This window comes from Caretta caretta, chromosome 1, assembly GCF_965140235.1.
Source record: "Caretta caretta isolate rCarCar2 chromosome 1, rCarCar1.hap1, whole genome shotgun sequence".
NCBI classification, from domain to species: Eukaryota; Metazoa; Chordata; order Testudines; family Cheloniidae; genus Caretta; species Caretta caretta.
Window position 1 is genome coordinate 240081788 of NC_134206.1, and position 20549 is coordinate 240102336.

At 39.9% G+C, this 20549-nt stretch overlaps 1 protein-coding gene across 6 annotated transcripts in view; it reads right to left on the bottom strand.

The window, feature by feature from the left end:
- The window catches only part of PTPRO (protein tyrosine phosphatase receptor type O), a 209965-nt gene that overhangs the window by 65676 nt on the left and 123740 nt on the right, over positions 1–20549 (bottom strand). For 4 of the 6 annotated variants that reach the window (XM_075122133.1, XM_075122135.1, XM_075122129.1 and 1 more), the window contains 7 exons: positions 13053–13211; positions 10360–10512; positions 8562–9011; positions 7542–7703; positions 6465–6664; positions 4533–4653; positions 1884–2077 (listed from right to left, as the gene is read on the bottom strand). In XM_075122133.1, the coding sequence (XP_074978234.1) occupies positions 1884–2077; positions 4533–4653; positions 6465–6664; positions 7542–7703; positions 8562–9011; positions 10360–10512; positions 13053–13211 (1439 nt within the window). Of the gene's footprint in view, positions 1–1883; positions 2078–4532; positions 4654–6464; positions 6665–7541; positions 7704–8561; positions 9012–10359; positions 10513–13052; positions 13212–18687; positions 18787–20549 lie in introns of those variants that run through there. The other 2 variants (XM_048827830.2, XM_075122144.1) reach the window with 2 other exon arrangements.

Sequence of the window (20549 nt, forward strand, 5' to 3'; positions counted from 1 at the left end):
ACCCCCACCCCCATCTCCACCCAGGTTGGGAGGTAAAGCTCTGCAGATAAATTTTTGAACTCTGGGGCTGCCCTGACCAGGGACAGAGACTTTTGGGTCACTGGACTTTTGGGACTTTGGGTGATTTGGGGTTGCTGGACTCAAGAACCAAAGGGAAAGGGCATGCCCCAATTTGCTTGGGGTGGGTTTTTTGCTCACGGGTTGTGTTATGAATCCTGTTGGTGGTGTTTCCCCAACATAATGCCACATTGTTTCTCTCTGTTATTAAAAGGCTTTTTGCTACACTCAGACTAGGTGCTTACGAGAGGGGAAGTACTGCCTCTTGGAGGCGCCCAGAGGGGGTGGTATATATTTGTCCCAGGTCACCGGGTGGGGGCTCGAGCTGGTTTGCATTGTGTTATTGGAATGGATCCCCTAGATATTGAATCCGGCCCTTGTTGCTGCCAACTCTGATGGGCAGATGGGTTATACTTACATCAAAGCAATAAGTTCTTAAGTAGCATTCTTCTTACTTTGCTTATCTGTAAATTTAAATTATTGTTCATGGAAATATTTTTTCATTGTTTTGTGTGTGTTTGGTGAAACTGACATTTACCAATACAAATCTAATCCTTCCAAGCAAAGATTTAAATCAAGATAAAGGACTTCTAACTCCTCGTCTCTGCATGTACTTCCCATCAATATAAACTAGAATTGCACACAACAGTGAACAATATTACTTGTCATCAACCATCTTGACTTCTGAAGCTTCCTATTAAATGTCATTATTTCTAAGATCTCTTGGATTTTACTCTAATTCTGCTGCATCATGATAATGACAAATTAATTACTCATTGAATAGTTTATTTTGCGTTCTCATTTCCTTAGAGTTTTATATTTTAAATTTACAGTTGCATGCTCAATTCCAATTAAACCAGTGTTATTATAATGACTACATGACTGGTGCTATGCATGAGTCACAAATCATTATAGTTTTTAGTAGGTGCAACACCTATTGCTATCCCTGTTTTTTGCATACTCAACTTCCTGAACAATTCTCCTTTTCAGCAGAAATTGTCTATGGTTTTTCTCAGTCCAAAGGTCAAGTTTTAACAAAATCTATCCATCCCCTCTTGACAGCTCGAAAAGCGTGTGTGTGTGTGTGTGTGTGTGTGGCAGGGAGGGGGCTGAGGGGATGAAGTGTACACTTCTGCTGAAAGTCCTCAATCTTGCAAAGTCTTATGCATATGCTTAAGCACATTTACAGGTTCAGGGCCTTTAAGTCTCTTTTGGCATGCACATAACTCAAAAACTAAATATTCCAGATGGCTCACTGACATTATCAATGTCAGTTATGTAGATGGGGCTTTATGCTATTTCCTCATGGAGATGCTACAGTTGCAAAAGTTTTTGACCACACAAGTGTGGAAGTGCACAGTAAATTTAGTGGGGAGTGGTTAATGTTTTAATTCTGTTGGGTCAAATCCTCTCACCTTGAACTCAGCCCTAGCAAATGAACTTTGCACAGGGAAGTCCTGCAAGGACTGAGGCTGGGAAGGAATCCTCCCTGAAATCTTGGAATACCAAACACCCATGGGCGAGAGTGCCATGTATAACCACTGAACCCACCCACGCTCCAGTGGAGGGAAGGTCCATCTACTATCCCCTTCCTAAACATACAATTAATAATTTGCACATGCATTAACTTTACCATGGTTTTCTGGCATTCCCTGGGGAAAATCTCTCTCTAATATCATGGTAAACCTCTATCGCATGCAAAAACATCCAGGGTTTAATAGAATCTGATGTGTCTGCTGGTCAGTGGGCAAAAGCTGAAAGAAACATTACCAGGAGCAAGCACCATATGTGCAGGTGTGGGAGATAATCCGTAATGGTTACTTTACCACTGATGCAGTTAAGGAGACGGTAGCTGCAATTTCATAGTAGGTCGTCCACTCAGAGGTCATCATTGATGGGTTGAAGTAAAACATTTCTACAACATATTTCCTGAACACCCCAAGGTAAGGCCTGTTCCAACTGAGAATCACAGCTGTAGGTCCCAAAGGATAAAGCATCAAATCCTTTATTCCAGTGGGTACTATAAAACAAGAAAGTGGGGTTATTCACATTATCATTAGCAACTACACACATTTTCAGGGTTAGTTTTCTCTCCCCTTTAACCAGTTATTCATATTTTTGGTCCATTCTGGCAATAATTACTCCTGTGCATATGCCTAACAGCTTGCTTGGGACTCCACACAGAAGTAACAAGTTGTAGCATTAGTCCCTCAATTCTTATAGGTCTAAACTTTCAAAAATGACTACAGATTTTGGGTTCTTCCATTTTGGGGTGCTCAACTGAGATGACTTGAAGAGGTCTGATTTTCAAAGGAGGGTGCTCAGAACTTTTTTGAAAATCAGGATCCTTTAAGGTGTCCCAGTGTAGGTAGTCAAAAACTGAGGCATTAAAAATCACGATACTTGTGAAAGCGTTGACAATAAGAATGAATACTTTCATGTCTATTCAACCATCCATGGAAAATATCTGAAAGTGCTTTACAAGCATTAGTTAAGACTCAGAACGCAAGTGTTATTATCTCTGTTTCATAGACGGTGAAATTGAAATAGAGAGAGGTCAAGTGATTTGAACAAATCTCTCACACAGCCAGACTCTGCAACCTTTATTCATTCTGGAAAGCACTTAGATGTGTACTTCAATGGGACTATCTGCTTAAGTAGGTATTCCTCAACATGAGTAAAGGTTGCAGAGTCTAATCCACTCTGTGTAGGTGCCAGAGCAAAGAATAAAACCCAGAATGCCCGAATGCAATAGAGCACACAAAATCATCCATTCCCTCATAAATCTATCCTTTCAGCACCTTCTCAGAATCTGTTGATATCTTTCTAATGAAACTATGACACTGAGGAGGAAGAGGAGAACTACTTTTAGTAAGTGTTATTTCTCTTATTTTTGCTTCAGCCTTAACCACCACCAATAATTTCATCAAACCAAACCTTTTAAATAGGAATTTGAATGATGAATTTGCCCTTGTTTGCCTGTGTTGTAACCAAGGGAAAATTCACAGTCACACGTTGTTGTTTGAGTCCATGACATGTCTAATTTTGTTACAAAATCCAGATAAGATGATATACCTAGAAATGGCCTTTGGGCAAGAACTTTACATGTGTGGGAGCTATGCATGGGTTCAGGACTTAGAGAGGGTTACCTCCTCTTCTTCTTCTTTTTTTTTTGGTTTAGCTTTTCAAGTAAAAGCAGAAATTTGAAAATGTTTCAAGTCTTTACAGCTAGTGAAAAAAACTCTGGCAGCCCAAATATTTGTGAAAAACATGGGAAATCTGTAAAATTTGCCCAATATTTGATATTTCACAGAAGTTGGACACAAGCTGTCTCTAATGACCTCCCCAAACTCCCCCCCCCCCCCACCCCGCCGTTCTATTAAAAATACCTTCCTCACCAATTTATAGACTACTTATCTGGACATATTGCCTTAGACCCAGATCCTGCAATTGGCAGTGTGTAAGCAGACTGCTTGGACTTTGTGGGGCTCTGGGCAGGTCTTATTTAGTTAATTTTGTCATTTTCTCTTTTTCCTTCCATCATGGACAGTGCGTAGTAGTGTGGAGAAGAAACAAGAAGTGCTAATTGCTAGTCACCTGCTTTCTTTCAAGGCACATGACAAGCCAGTGACAGAACCAGGAAAAAAAAGCAGGTCTCCTGAATCTCAGTCCAGTGTCTTAGCCACGGTGGCACACTGCATCCCACGAGGGGTATTTTCTCAGAAAACCTGTTAGCTTAAAGTTGGGTTCCTAAATCTATGTACAAATTAATGGCTTAATTTCAAAAGTGCTGAACTACTCTCAGCTCCCGCTGAAGACATTGACTCTCATGGGTGCTCCGCACTTCTAAAAGTTACACTATTTATTTAGGTGCCTAAGCATAAATATAGGTCTCTAACTTCAGGGCCCTTCATTTCTCAATCTTAGACATAACTCCTTGTATGTTGGAGTGAAAGCCTAATCCTATAACAGGCGGTGTCACTCCTTTCACTGAAGACACCTTCAGATACCTCATGCACTTCTTCCCATCCTCAGTAATGGAGTTAAACAACACATGAAAAATAATCTCTTTTAACCACCAACATGGCAAGCATACCCAGCAAAATATGCTACACTTCTGAACAGGCTCTGAATGCATCTACACTGAGGCTGAAGGTATAACTTCAAGCTGGGGTAGATGTACCTGTGCTAACTTGGATCAAGCTAGTATGCTAAAAATAGCAGTGCAGCCACCATGCACAGGTGGTGGGATGGGCTAACTGTCCCAAGTACAGTCCCATCTGGAGTGACTAGTCTGTCCCATCGCCTGTGCCGACTGGTATTGTCAGCATGCTAGCCTGACAAGAACTAGCGTGGGTATGTCTACCCGAACGGGAAATTACACGTCCGGCTCCAGTGGAGGAACACCCCAAGAGATCTAATAGATAAGCTGTTCAAAACAAAAAGTCAGTTTGAATAGTAGACGCATGGGTTACCAATGGCAAATGTAACAGGATCAGAAGGAGGTCCAACCAATGGGCCTTTACGTAAATAAATCACAACCTGGTACTGGGCACCGGGAACAAGATTTTCAATGATGCTGTTGCTTGAATTCACCTATCAGAAGGGGAACAAATAAGACACAAAGTATTCATTTGGTGAGTAAGAAAGAAAAAAGGAGGGCTGCAATAGTACTCACCTCGTTGCATTTCAGCAGCAAAGGACATGATTCTGAACCTACTGCAGTCAATGGCGAAATGTTGATTAATTCAGTGAAAACAGGATGGCCAAATGCTGAGATGGGAATTGTGACTGCTCAGCCCATTGAGCTAACTCCTGATTTGTCACAGAGAATTACCTGAGTATAAGGTCAGTCATGACAACAAGAAGCCATTTACATTGTGTATATTGTATGGTAATGAGACTAGAGCACCAGATTCCTCTCGGGTGTAACTCTGTGTTTACATACTGTGGTTTCAATAAACATCTGGGATTACTTTGTGGCCATCTAATTCATCTGCAGCTATGTGAGCTAAAGGCAATATTAGAATAGTATTCTAACCTCATGAGAGTCAGGGTGTCAGTTGATTGCTTGGGTCAGAAGGGAATTACCCTCTCCTGCCCCTCAAGTATAGCAAATTAGCTAGGGGCCTTATGGATTCCCCCCCTGCATTTTGAAGCATCTGGTACTGAAGAATCGCCATAAAAGCCTCAGCTCTGAAGCATCAGGTACTGGCCAGTGCCAGAGGCAGGATGCTGTCTAGATGGTGGAGTCAGTCCAATCCAGTATGACAAATCTTATATTCTGAAGAGTCAGTAAATGTACAGAGCAGCCTTGGGAAAAGTATCTTTTACTACATCTTTTCAGTGAATTGGAGAAAGATGTTTTTTCAGCAACAATCTTAGTGCAATTGCTAACAATTTGTATTACCAGCATGAAATTGCATAAGCAGCTGTCAGCATGAAGAATGTTTTATTACTATGCATGTGGAGATGCTAGTGCAACTGTCAATCTAGGGAGCTCCTTTAGGAAGGTATGATACATTTTATTTATAGACAAAGGGAGAAGGAATGGATGAACTCTGTACCAAGTCTTACTTCTTTCTGCTTGCCAGGGAGTATCCAAACAAACGGCCATCAATAATAGAGGCAGGAGAACCTGGCTGAGTTCTGGTTAGAGGTTGGCAAACGTTCAATGAAAATAATTTAAAAAGCAATACAAATACTTTTCAAGCAAATTCTCAGTTTTTATTCAAATAAATGGTCATGAATACATTTTTTGCAGTGCTCATGAAGCTGTCATTCAGGCCCACATTCTAACCACAAAGTTCAATTAACCCAAACCAGAACATCTTCCTCTATTCTACCTCAAGGTTTTTTGTCATCACATCATAAACCACTTCTGGTTAACCTGAACCCACAGAAGTCTGAATTTGTACTGGCTGGGATGCAGCTAGAACATGGGCAGTTTGGATTATTTGTACTTGCACCCTTTACTCAGACCTGTCACTACAATGGCCTGAATTGAAACCTCAGAGCCCATCATCCTCAACTTTGGGGACATTTAGAGCTAGATATTATTCTACATGAAAACTTTAGCCCCAGTTTAAGAAAAAAAGTATGCACGTGCTTAAAGTTAAATATACACTGAAATGCTTTCATGAATAGGAATGGACTTCAGCACATGCTTAAAGTGTTTTAATGAATCAGGGCCTTATGGATGGTGTCTTATCTCTGCTTAGACTTGTGTCACTGCAGTGGTGTGGATTATTATTGCAATAATGTTCATAAGTGTATAACATTGCTTGTGGACTGATGGATAAAACTTCGCTTCTTACACAACCCAGTGAGCAACATTATAATGAGGGTTACTGAATGTGTTTCTTTTTCTTACTGTATTTGAGGAGTCTATATTTTCTGCCCTTTACCTCGGTGCAATAATGCTTTTCAAGTCTTTGACTCTGCTTTTGCTTCTGGCAGGTCAGTGACACAACAGACACTATCGTGTTGTTGCTGCTGCTGTCTTGCGAAGACGTCCAGGACATTAAGGCAGTGGTAGAACTTAGCACAGTCACACTCACATGCTGGGGCTTTTCTGTCAGTTCTTCAATCCATTCCCCTGTTGGACCTAAAAAACATTTCCAGAGAAGAACACATAAGACAGGCCACATGCCTGGCTTTACCCTGTGCATTTAGAGTGCCTGCATTTACGTCTTTTAAAACATTCTGCTGTTAATAGTTAATTTCATGCTAGTGAAAGGTGCTGAAATGACAGCCCTTTACACCGACAGACCCAGGACAGAACTGACAACAGCAGAAAGAGCTCCCCACACTGCCCCACCCGTAAGACTCACTGCTATAGTACAATGTAGTTTGGTCTCCAAGCCCAATCAGCTCTTGGTCTCTGCTGCTGAGATGGCCCATTAGTGCCAATAGCAACAGTCTGAGCGTGTATTCCGCTCCCCGACTTCTGTACATTTCACAACACAAAGACCAATTAGCCAGATAAAGGGAGTGGGAGGGGTAATTTCTCCCCACGTGCTTCCTGTGGATACCTCAGTCTTGGCAGGCCACCAGAAAGGTTTACAAAATCCACCTAGAATACTGAGAGTCTTGAGTCTTTTGGGATTTGATAGGACAAGCAAAGAGCACCTAATAAATCTCTGTGCCGTCTTAAAGGCTTTCAAAGCAAGCTGAAAACAGCATTTGTTCCTAGATGTACACATTTATATGTGTTTTAATACAGTACAGTTAAATGTAAATGTGTATTTCCAGGAACAAAGAATATAGGTCATACTTACAGGATAGGGAAGCAATGACTCTGAAAAACATTTGGGGCTCATGGTGGGTAATCAGCTGAAGATGAGCTCCTAGTGTGATGTTGCGGGCCAAAAGAGCTAAAGCGACCCTGGGATGCATAAATAGGGCAATCTGGTTTCATTTATCACACCTTATACACTGTTAAAGATACACTGTATGGGTGAAATCATCACTTAGATACTTACTGATGTAAAAACTAAGCGTTTTGGCTGATTGACTTCTCCGAATTTCACAAGATCCAGAGGAACTAAAGGTTGTCACAGATAACTTATATTTCCCCGGTTCTTTCAGTTCAGCAATAAATTCATGAGTATCCTCACCTACCGTCAAAAATTCTGTGGAGTTCTCTAAATCAGGGAAGAAGAAGAAGAAGAAGAAGAAAAAGAAAGTGCGAATTAACTGAAATTTGAGAGGGCTCTGGCTACTGAGGAACTGATTTGTATTGGATATGCTAATGCTGCCTCTGCTGCAGGATGAAAAGGTATTGAAGAGATCTGGATTTATGCAGGTAGTTTTATTCCCTTGCTGTCAGCCCAAGAATAATTAATGACCGAGGCTCATGTATAGGTGTAAAGTAAAAATAGACCATGGTCAAAATTTCATTCAGTAACACTGATGATAAAGTAAGATTGTCGTGACCATGAAACACTTGAAAGTGAAAAACAATGTAGAAGAAGAAGAAGAAGAAGAAGAAAAGGGTTTGCTATGTTTTCTTCTCTCCCCTTATTGTTCTGAAAAATTTCCTTGCCCCAAACAGCAGAAAGTCGAGGAAAACTGGTTGTCATAAAGGGCCAGTTGAAAAATCATCTGGAGAAGTGGATGAAAAATCTCTAGCACAGGTTACCTCACCATTGCTTTATGATGCATTAAAGGCCCTCCCCCATACCCCACCAACCACCCCCTAAACACCCTACAGAACATGTTTTTCAGCTTTCCATTTAGAGACACTTTTGCCTGAAGAGAGAGAAAGGTAGGCTCTCTTTTACTGCAGGTTCCATAGGGAAACTTCTCCAAAGGCAGGGACAGCTGACCAGAAACAAGAAAACCATATATTACACAACTAATGCATATTCTTATGTCCATCCCCGTTTTGCAGACACACAAAATCTGAATGAAAATACTTAAGGTTTGCTATCCCCTAATTATTCTGAGGAGAAGAATTCACCACTAGGAATGATATAAAAAAGGCCTGGGTTTTACTTTACCTTCTCTTTCAATGTTAATATGGAATCCATCAAATGCCGTGGGTGGTTTTGGTGGCAACCAGCTTAGCACCATTTGCACAGGGAGGAAAGAGGGAGGTTCTGATGTAAGTTTCCCTGACATGCTGGCTGTACTGGTGTTCTCATATTCACTGGGAACTGCATTGACAAACTCATCTTCACCCTCTGGCGATTCATCTTCATTAGTCCACCAGTATGGTTGGGATGTAGTTGTGTAATCAGTGCTGTTATAGTGGTAATCAGGCCATGAATAAGAGGTGTTTGCTGAGGGAATTTCAGTTGGATCATTAGAAAAATGGGTAAGTTTCTCTTGCCCTATTACATCCTGTAGTCCCATGAATGATTCTTCTGGGAAATTCCCACTGTGTTCCTCCCAGGTATTCTTGTTCATCTGTACAATTTGGACAGAAATATTTCGAGGTGGGTAGGGAACTAGAAGAGAAAAGATTTAAAAAAAACAACCAATAGGTATGTTTAATATATTCCTACAGCGGTTAGTTAATTCATCATGGAAATTAGCATGTCTAGTTTACAGCAAGAGAAAATACACAATATTTTGAAATTCTTTGTTCTTTCTATTAAGATTCTTTTCTTGCTTATACAGGTGTAAGCCAAGACTAACTCCTTATGGGTAAAACAAACGTAAACTGAGAGAATAATCAGGGCTAGAATGTACAGGAGTGTAATAGTGTAGATTTGGGGACAATGTAATAAATTTACTCACGAGTAGCCCAACTAAGTTGCTCTGATGTGAGAACATGAGTAAAAATAATCAAGTGCTTGTTTGTAAATTGGGCTCTTTGTTTCTTTCATTGTACCTTTTAAATCCTCTTGTGCATGGAAAATTATTTTTGTGGAACTGTGAAAGTGTTGAGAAATACTGAAAAAATATCTTAATACACAGCACATCAATTCAGGATGTAAAATGTCATCCTGATCACTATATGGCTTTTCCCTCAATTTTAGCAGCCAGCTTTGTGCAAACATCTAGAATAAAGTTAACGCTTTATATCAAGGGAAAGCTTGATCTTAAAATTTCAGATGATACAGCATGGGTTTCTAACTGGAGAATTTTGTACAATAGCTGCTGTAACAGACTGCAGCCACATTCAGTACCTTTGTAGACTGTACTGTATTAAATTTATGAATGTTCTGTGTAACATTGTGGGCTAGGAATTGTATTTAGCTCCATGGGAGAAGGATTACTGCAGTTCATCCAGGAACTGAAAAACAGTGGGGAGTGATTACTGCAATCCCTGAGATTGTAAACAGCTCCAGAGAAATGCTACCTCTAGGATGGTTGGCATATACTAGTTCCAACAGGTACGAAAGGCCTAAGGGGAACAAAGAAAGGGCGTTTGGTGTAAAAAGCTGAGTTTAAACAGACTAATGGCCTTCTCTTTCTGATCCAGCCAACGGACATAACCTTTGGTCCCAGTAGGGGCCCCAACACTTGCTGAAATATTGGAAGGACTTTGGCCTGTCAGAGCCCCCATAGGATTGATGGCCAATTTCTGGTCCGTTTGTTACCTGTTATATGTTTTCTCTTTATTCCTTTACTCTTAAATAAATATATTCTGCTGTGGAAAGAGGTGTGTGGTAATTTGTAACTGCTGGCAAATTGCTTCTTATCCCTGGAGAGAAAGCCTAGAATATCTTGTTTTAGGCAGTACGTACTTTTTATAAGCAAATGTTCATCATGGAAACACTGAGACATTACTCCTTGCACTGTGTTGCATGTAGACATGCTGTCAATGGTATATAAACACATTTTCTTCACCTGTTCTGTGCTGTTTGGGTTCATGCCTGACACCACTATATTCCACTAGCGTGCTTTTGTTGAATGTTGCTTCTGACACCAACTGAAATGTGATGTTGCTGTAGCATATTCCTGGCAGCCAGTGATTGAAAACTGTTTTACCTTTAAAGAAATCTGTAGAAGGGAAAAAAAACACACAAACAAAAAACCAACAACCCAACATACATCAAATGTTCACTTTCAGATAACATGGTGGCACACTTTAAATGAGCAATGTTTTGGATATTTAACATAGGTTAGCCCAGTTTAAGTGATAAAATGCCAATAATTGAGTTTGCCAGTGTTTTTCCTGATTATCAAAGGTACTTAGATGCAAAAAGCAGCAAAATAAACATGAACGATTTTCCTGGGAAAGATCATTGCAACTGGCAACCCTATTCAACATGACAGTAGCATATAAAAAAACAGCTAATAAAAAGAAAAAAAGCTTCCAAATCCCTGTAACAACTGCATACAAGAGTTCGCTGGTCTTCTAGTGAATTAAGACATCATGTTCAGAATAAGATAGTCAATGGACAACTTTCATTGTACACATAGCAGAAATGGGCCCAGTTTGTAATGCCGAGATCTGGGTTAATCTCTAACATTAATGCATGTGGGAGTGAGGGGAAATTCGGGCTATTTCGGGGGAGGGGGGTGGACTTTGTGGCTGATTAATGCCTGCCTCAAATAAACAAACAAAAAGCCAGGGTGCATTTATTTATTTATAGCAGTTGTACAGCCATGAAGTCAACCATTGGTTGAGGCTGACAAATATTGCTGTCGATTTCACTACTCCCCCCACCCCTTGGAACAGCAGTGCATGGCAACTCTTATGTAGTGACTTTATGTATTATGCATCCAATAAAATTCATTTGCTTGTTAGGGCAATTCTGTTGGCTATTGTGCAATTCTGAGCAAATAAGGTATCTACAGTATTAACCCTTTGGGTACTGTGTGTGTATATATCCAGATCCTTTTGTCACTTTTCAGAGTTATTCTCACAGGACAAGCTCATTCGCATCGGATACTATAGACTCTACTGAATTCAGTGGGAGTATCTTCAGATTTAAACCAGCATAACTGAAGGTAGAATATGATCTGATTCATTGTCATCACATTGCCATGGAATGTTCGGGGTGATTACGTTTTCCCAACCCAAAATACTTTCAGGATAACATTCAGTAAATTGCAGCTGATTCTGCAAAGCTGGCTGAAAACTCAGTGAAACAAATCTTTTTTTTTTTACCAACACATTCATTGGGATGGCATTTCCCCTTTAGGAGAAGAGTCTAAGCCTGGAAAATTTCAGCCCACAAGGTGAATATTTCAGAAACTTATGAATGAGTGGAGACAAAAATCTTATCATGGAAACGGTTTAGCAGCAACTGTAGCTGTTGCTGCCAAGCATTCACTTATCACGGAAACAGACCGAGCTGTGGTATGGATTGTGGGAACAGACACCAAACTTGCCTAACAGGTTAAGGGAGAAAATGAAGAATACTTTTCCATTTGAAACCTGAAGAAGAGTTTATGTGCTCTGTCATGAGAATATAATTTCCTGAGCTGTGATGTACAGTAGAACCTCAGAGTTATGAACAGACCAGTCAACCACACACCTCACTGGGAACCGGAAGTACACACTTAGGCAGCAGCAGAGACCGCCCCCCACCCCCAAAGCAAATACAGTACAGTATCCTGTTAAATGTAAACTATTTAAAAAAAATAAAGGGAAAGCAGCATTTTCCTTCTGCACAGTAAAGTTTCAAAGCTGTATTAACTGAGTGTTCAGTTGTAAACTTGGGAAAGAACCACCATAACGGTTTGTTCAGCGTGACGAACAACCTCCATTCCCGAGGTGTTCGTCACCCTGAGGTTCTACGGCAGCTGCGGCCCTCACACCAGCACTCTGCTTGTGTAGGAAGCACGAGAGGTCTTCAGTCAGCACCATTGTTTTACATTTCTTTGTCAATCACCTGTTATCTCATTTTAAGCCCTTCTGAGGCAATAAGTCGTTCCAATGTTACAATTCATAACATTAATACCTGCTACAGTTAGCTGTTCAAGCAACTAATCTTTGGTCTTGGGCACTCGGGGTGAAATCCTGGCTTTTGACCTTGACATCAATATGGCCAGAATTTCACCCTATATCTCCACATGAGTTCTATAAACTAGATTGTAGCTCTTCTTCTTTCTGACTTTTTGGCTACGAAACAGCACTAAAAGAAGAGATTAGAACATGTTTTAGATTCCAGTGAACATGTCTACTTTGAGATGTCATAAATTGGGAACTCCTTGCCCAATTAATTTCAGTTTGGATGGGAAAATTCTATCCTATCCTCAGTGTTCATGTTCCAGTACTGAGGACAATATTCCTTTCTCTGTGGATATTAGAGCTAGGACAGGAATTGGCTTTAAAATTGAAGATGAGTGGCCATCTCAACTACGGAGAGGTTCCTACCTCTCTATAACATATAGGCTATTTAAATGGGTAGTTATAATAATAAATATAAATAATTAGAATCACTAATTACGTTAAACCTACAGGTCACTTGACACTCCTTTTTATTTTCCTGTAGATTCAACACCAATAATGAAGTGTCAATAGATGGTTGATACTTATATTAACCATATTTGCATTGTTTTCAATAGTTTTTTTTTCTTCTTCTTCCTACCTTTGTATAACATTGTTCTATAGTCTTTGCCTTCCCAATAGCTTATGTTTACTCTGGTGAAAACATTGTACTTCTCTGGATACTGAATTTCAAACAACACTCCCGTTTCTGGAGATGGTTTGTAGTCATAGATAGAAACGCTGCTTATGGGAAGAGGTTCTAAAAGACATACAAAAAACAAGCAGAAAATGGGAAGAAAGGAACATTATTAGGCATACAAAAAAGAGAGAGAAGATTTCACTCAATTTTAATCCCCTAATAAGAAATCAAATTATCCACTTCCATATGAAATAGAAATTCTTAAGACACATTGGTTGAAATCGTGGCCTTGATGATGTCAATGGCAAAGCCACCATTGACTTCACTGAGACCAGAATTTCAGTCCATGTGTCCCCAGCTCATTCACTATCCACAAAGCTTATTCCTTTCAGAGGATGAAATTCACCCCTATGCAGAGAGCCAGCAGAAAGCCTGTGCAATGTTGGTACAGCTTAAGCCCCCAAAGTGAAGCTTAAATGGGAGTTAAGTCATGCATAGTCCGTGTACTGGCTCTCTGCATCGGATTGAATTTCTTGTCTTTATTACTTTTCCTCATAACAAAGATGGGCCCTGACTATAAAACAAACAAATAAAAACAAAAAAAGTTTTGAGGGTAGAGCAGGGTGAACAACAGATTTTTCAGTTCGCTGGCAATTTCATAAAAAGATTGGAAAAAGTTTCAAGTCAAACCAAAAATGAAAACTTTCAGTTTTCAGCAAATTAAAAAGTTGGAAAAAATAGTTTTGGTTCAAATGAAACATTTTGCGCAACTTAAAATGAAATGTTTCATTAGGATTTTGAGCATTTTTTTAATGTTTTAAATTTTTGTAAATAAAATAAGAGGAAATTTTGGAATGAAAAGTTGTTCATAATTTTGAAAATGTCAAATTGCAAAATGTTTTAGTGTTGTTGAACCGAAATTTTTCACTGAAAAGTTTCGGTCAGAAAATTTCACTCTGTTCTCCTTTTGGATGCTTTGGGGTGCCTGATGTGGATCTGAACTTTTCAGCTCACTCCCATCTCTACAGCAAAAGAATATCAATGTAATGCCAAAGCAGGAAGTACAAGACTTTTGTATCTTCTTGTATCTAGAGCAAAAAAAATATTACTTTCTATTTTTATACATTCTTGTTTCTATCTGTCTATTTTAGGTACTTACATCCCCACCACAGAAATATCTCGGTGTCTCATGATCTTCAGTGTGTTTATCATTGTAATACTCCTGTTATCACCCCTGTTTTACAGATGGGGAACTGACTCACCAAGAGCTTAAGTGACTTGCCCAAGGTCACACAGGAAGTCTGTGGTGGAGCACAGAATTGAACCCTAGTCTTTTTAAGTTCCAGCACTGGGCCTTCTTTTGTCTAGTCTTGTTATAAAGTAAGAAAAATGGGCCCAGATCCTCAACTGTTTTTTATTAAAGCACAGAGATATTAAATGATTAGTCAAAGATTGCAGAGGTAGTCTGTAGTAGAGCTGGAAACTGAATCTAGATTTCCTGAGTACCAGTACAGTACCTTAACCACAAGATCATCTGTCCTCATTACTACCTTCTTCTCGATAAGCCAGTTCAAACAGATTAAAAAAACAAGCCAAGGTGGCCCACAAATAAGTTGGCATATTGGGGAGCCAACCTAGTATCCATGGCTTTCCCATGGTTTGGACAAAGTGTTTGTTGTTGAATATAAAATTGTTATGGATGAGGATGAAATGGATGGGTTTGGTAATGTGTTTGGGGTGGATAGTGGAGGCTTGTTGGGTAGCAGGCTTCCTGCTTCTGATGTACTTAAAAAACATTTTGTTATTACCTTTTGAGTTTTTGGCTAGCTGTTCTTCAAACTCCTTTTTGGCTTTTCTTATTACATTTTTACATTTAACTTGGCAGTGTTTATGCTCCTTTCTATTTACCTCACTAGGATTTTACTTCCACTTTTTAAAAGATACCTTTTTATCTCTCACTGCTTCTTTTACATGGTTGTTAAGCCACGGTGGCTCTCTTTTAGTTCTTTTACTGTGTTTTTTAATTTGGGGTATACATTTAAGTTGAGTCTCTATTATGGTGTCTTTAAAAAGTGTCCATGCAGCTTGCAGGGATTTCACTCTAGTCACTATACCTTTTAATTTCTGTTTAACTAACCTCCTCATTTTTGCATAGTTCCCCTTTCTGAAATTAAATGCCACAGTGTTGGGCTGTTGAGGTGTTCTTCCCACCACAGGAATGTTAAATGTTATTATATTATGGTCACTATTTCTAAGCGGTCCTGTTATAGTTACCTCTTGGACCAGATCCTGCGCTCCACTCAGGACTAGATCGAGAGTTGCCTCTCCCCTTGTGGGTTCCTGTACCAGCTGCTCCAAGAAACAGTCATTTAAAGTATCCAGAAATTTTGTGTCTGAATTTTGTGACATGTACCCAGTCAAATGGGGATAATTGAAATCCCCCACTATTACTGAGTTCTTTATTTTGATAACCTCTCTAATCTCCCTCAGCATTTCATCGTCACTATCACTGTCCTGGTCAGGTGGTCGATAATAGATCCCAATGTTATACTCTTATTAGAGCAAGGAATTACTATCCATAGAGATTCTATGGACCATGTGGATTCATTTAAAATTTTTATTTCATTTGATTCTACATTTTCTTTCACATAGAGTGCCACTCCCCCTCCCCCCCGCACGACCTGTTCTGTCCTTCCAAAATATTTTGTACCCCGGAATGATTGTATCCCATTGATTGTCCTCACTCCACCAGGTTTCTGTGATGCCTATTATATCAAAATCCTCCTTTAACACGAGGCACTCTAATTCACCCACCTTATCATTTAGACTTCTAGCATTTGTGTACAAGCACTTTAAAAACGTGTCACTGTTTATTTGTCTGTCCTTTTGTGATGTGTCTGATTCTTTATATGAATGTTTCTCGTCTGATCTGGCCCATACTTTATCTTCTTCCATCCTCTCCTCCTGACCAAAACCTAGAGAATCTCTATCAATAGACTCTCCTCCAAGAGAACTCTCTGTCTGATCCACGTGCGCCTCTGCAGCAATCTGCTTTCCCCCATCTCTTAGTTTAAAAACTGCTCTGCAACCTTTTTAATGTTAAGTGCCAGCAGTCTGGATCCACTTTGGTTTAGGTGGAGCCCATCCTTCCCGTATAGGCTCCCCCATCCCAAAAGTTTCCTCAGTTCCTAATAAATCTAAACCCCTCCTCTCTACACCAGCGTCTCATCCACACATTGAGACTCTGAAGTTCTGCCTGCCTACCTGGCCCTGCGCATGGAACTGAAAGCATTTCTGAGAATGCCACCATAGAGGTCTTGGATTTCAGTCTCTTTCCTAGCAGCCTAAATTTAGCCTCCAGGATGTCTCTCCTACCCTTCTCTATGTCATTGGTACCTACATGTACCATGACCACCGGATCCTCCCCAGCACTACTCATAAGTCTATCTAGATGCCTCGAGAGATCCGCAACCTTCGCATCAGGCAGGCAAGTCCCCATATGGTTCTCCTGGTCATCACAAACCCAGCTATCTATGGTTCTAATGATCAAATCTCCCATTACTAACACCTGCCTCTTTCTAATGACTGGAGTTCCCTGCCCCGGAGAAGTAACCTCAGTGTGAGAGGATACCCCAACATCATCTGGAAGGAGGATCCCAACTATGGGAAAGTTTCCCTCTGCTCCCATTGATTGCACTCCTTCTCTGGGCCTTTCATCCTCCTTAACAGCGTAGGGGCTCTCTGACAGGAGGTGGTACAAATCTACAGTATCCCGGAAAACCTCATCAACATACCTCTCTGCCTCCCTTAGCTCCACTTTTCAGGTCCACCACCCTGACCTCCAAAGCCCGTACATGGTCTCTGAGGGTCAGGAGCTCCTTGCACCGAATGCACACATATGCCACCCGGCCACAGGGCAGGTAATCATATATGCTACACCGAGTGCAATGAACAGGATAGCCCCCACTCTGCTGCTGGGCTTCTGCCTGCATTCTCTCCTACAGCTACCTAGGTTAATGATAGGGTTTTTGTTTAAATCAAGAAGTTTTGATTTTTAGGTAGTCTCAGACTTCTTGATTCAGCTGGGACAGGAAGCAGAAGTCACAAAATTCTAGAAAGAAAGCAGTGAGTTTGGCATTTCTGTCCTAGTTGCAATCAGAGAATACTGGTCTTCCTGGAAAATAGAGTGAAAAATCCCATTAGATGAAACTATTTTCTACACTAAAAAGCATTGACCTATTGCAGCTAAACATCCACACATTTGAATACCTACTACGAATTCAAACTCAATTTCCAGGACTCTCAAACACCAATACATATTGTAATGTGGGGAGTCTGTGAAGAATATTGCTGACAACTCCTGATTTAATAGCCCAGAAATAGATAACAGCAAAAGCAGATCACAGAATACAAAGCCTTCCATCTTTTTTCTGTTGAGTCTATTCCCATCTTTTCAGCTGAAATAAGTGGCTGATTTGGTTATCCACATGACCACAGAGTGCATATAACAGCTCTTACACACGGTAGTGCTTAAAATACCAATAACAATGTCTGAATAGTACAACTCTTAGCGACAAGCCATCTTCCACTATCATGGGTCTGCCTTGGGCTCTTTCTTCTATTATCTCATTCAGATTTTGCCCTTCCTTATTATTGTAATAATTACGGCAACTTTCTAAGTCAGTGATTGAATTATCTAGTTATTTCTTCCTCGGACAAATCAAATAAAGGGTGGAAGCTGTATTCATTTTTAATTCAAATGATTTTGGTTCCTGATGTTTTTTATTTAATTAGCCTATGATTGAATTAAGTGGAAGATGCTGTGGATTGCTGCTGTTATATTCCATTTACCTTCCTCTCTCTTTGGCTTGTGAAAGATGCTAGCACAGTAATGTGAGTGAGAACATGGAATTTAGAGAATCTCCCATCATCCTATTCCCTCTGCCACCAAGTCTCCTAATCTCAGCCAATTTCACACTCTTTGAAATTACAGGGACACTCTATAGATAAAAATAATGTTCTGTGTTTAATTTCTCATAACTTGGGTTACTAGCAGCTCCCTTGGTTATTAAAGCTTAATGAATATGTATACCTATTTTCCTTTTCATCATATGCATTTAATTTATCACACCACATGAAGAATGAAATTAGTGACTGGTCAGTTTCACTTCCCTGCTCTCTCAGCATTTAGGGCCCAATCTAGCACTCAATCTTTCCATTTACTTCAATGACCCTTAACAAATACCTAAAACAGTCCTATTAGAAAGATGCCAAAGTGCTTGGGTTTCCAACACTTCAAAGGAATATTTTAAAACAGTCTCTCTCACCCTATGCATTCCATTTGCATTTCATGTTTTTAAAAATAATAGAATATTTTTCTATAAAATTTAAGATTTTATTTGTAAGCCCTCCTGTGTGGCACAAAAATAATGTTTTTGAAGTGCTAAAACCTACACTTGGGCATAGATGATTTCAGTGTCTCTTTTAAATGAGATTTAATAAATTTATTCAACCACAGTGTCCTTTCATTTTTAGATGTTCATAGTATATTATGCCCATGCAGAGCAGTTTGCAGGATCAGGACCTACACCCATACCTGAACTTTAGCCTGCCTGTGTTTTGGATGCACACAGTTGTGTTTCTTCTGTAGGTCTCAGAATCTGCTGCTCCCATTGCATCCAATTTCTCTTCTTGTCTATTGAAATTTTAACTTCATCATTTTGCCTGGACTCCCTTGCCCTTTTGTATTTAATCTGTTACCTGTATTATGCAAATGGCATGTGAGAATAATGGAAGTTTGCAAACCTAGACCAATTTCAGATCTAAATCCTCCATAAAGCCTCCAATCAGTGTCAGTCGCATTAAAGTTTTATATGGCGATTTCAATCCAAGAAAAATACCATGTACATTGAAAATTACCTCCACCCTCCAACCAAATTTCCCAAATAAATTTCTTTTTAATATTCGTAAATCTGCATGCCCTACGTTGTGAATTCACTATGGGTTGCCATGCTAAGGTGGATGAAATATTACACATGGTTGCTAGAAATGAGCCAGGGATTAACTCCCTTACCCATTGCACCCAAAAGTAGATTAACAATGACTGACATTTATATACTGCCTTCCATAGAGAAGAATCCAAGAGCATTTTTACAAAGCAAGGCCACCATACTGCAGACACGTTCTCACATGTGGTGTAATTTTGCACACAAATAGTCCCATTTGAAGTCACTGAGGCTACTGACATAAATAAATTATCAACAGGTATAAGTTTCTGCAGGATCAAATTATTATTTAATTGTATCATGTTATTGCCTATATGCCCCAATCAGGATAACAGCTCCATTTTGTTCCATCACTAAAATGCAGCCACCTTTGGGGTGAAATGCAGCAGCTATTTAATGCATGCAGCAACATCACACTAAGGTTTAGGATAGGTAGTGAAGAACACCATTGCCACTGTATGGAGAATTAAAGTAGAGATACCAACTGGAATGTTCTAGTGTGACTAGTGATTTGGGGTGCCTCAAATTCTAGGGGCCCAGCTTAGTACACGTTAGAGACGAAAGATCATATCAAAATCGGGGCCTCCATGTTTAACACAACCCAAACTCTTTCAAAAAGTTTTACATTTCATCTGAGACATAGTACCCAACCTCCTCCTACGGCACAGATTCTATGATGCTTTGGAGGGAAGAATGGCATCTAGTGAATCAATAGTGCCATTTCCTGTAGCATCTACTTTGACATTCAAGTATTAACCCGTTCCAATACTGATTACTTTCTACGAGCTGATGAAATTACAGTCCCCAAAGGTACAGCTGCAGGCCAGTAGGGAGGAGGGAAAAAAGAAAAAGATCTATGGGCAGAATTCTCTTCATACAAAACTATTTTTTCAAAGTTTTCCCATGAGGAATCAGTGGCTTTTGAAAAGCTAAGATATTTTACAACCTTAAGCTTCTAGTTACAGGGCAAAACAAATATCAAGCAAAACTGTTCTTAATGGTACCATGTGTCCTGATTTAATTTCCCAGTTGAAATACAAGGGTTTGGTTTTGTTTTGTACAGAGAGGCACATGGTAATTTTGCAGCATGCTGCCTTCTCTACTCCTTTAAATGTGTAAAGCTTGTTCTCTCAATGGGATTAACCCCACAACCAAAACAACAAAAAAGCAAATAAATATGGAGTCAAAAAGCTAGGCAGCACTGATGTAACTCAGCCTAGCAAGGCGTCTCAGAATAAATCTTCGCGAATATCATTAGACTTAATAAAATCAAGTCTCCTGACTGGAAAGGGTGGGACATGGGTGAGGGGTTTTAGTCACTGGTTTTAGAGTTACTTTCTTTATTGCTTCCAAAACTACTATGTAACTAACTGGGACTTAGCACATGTCAACACAGCAATCAGAGATGTGATGACACCTCAGGTAAGCATCCCCCGCCCAAGCTTAATCTAGT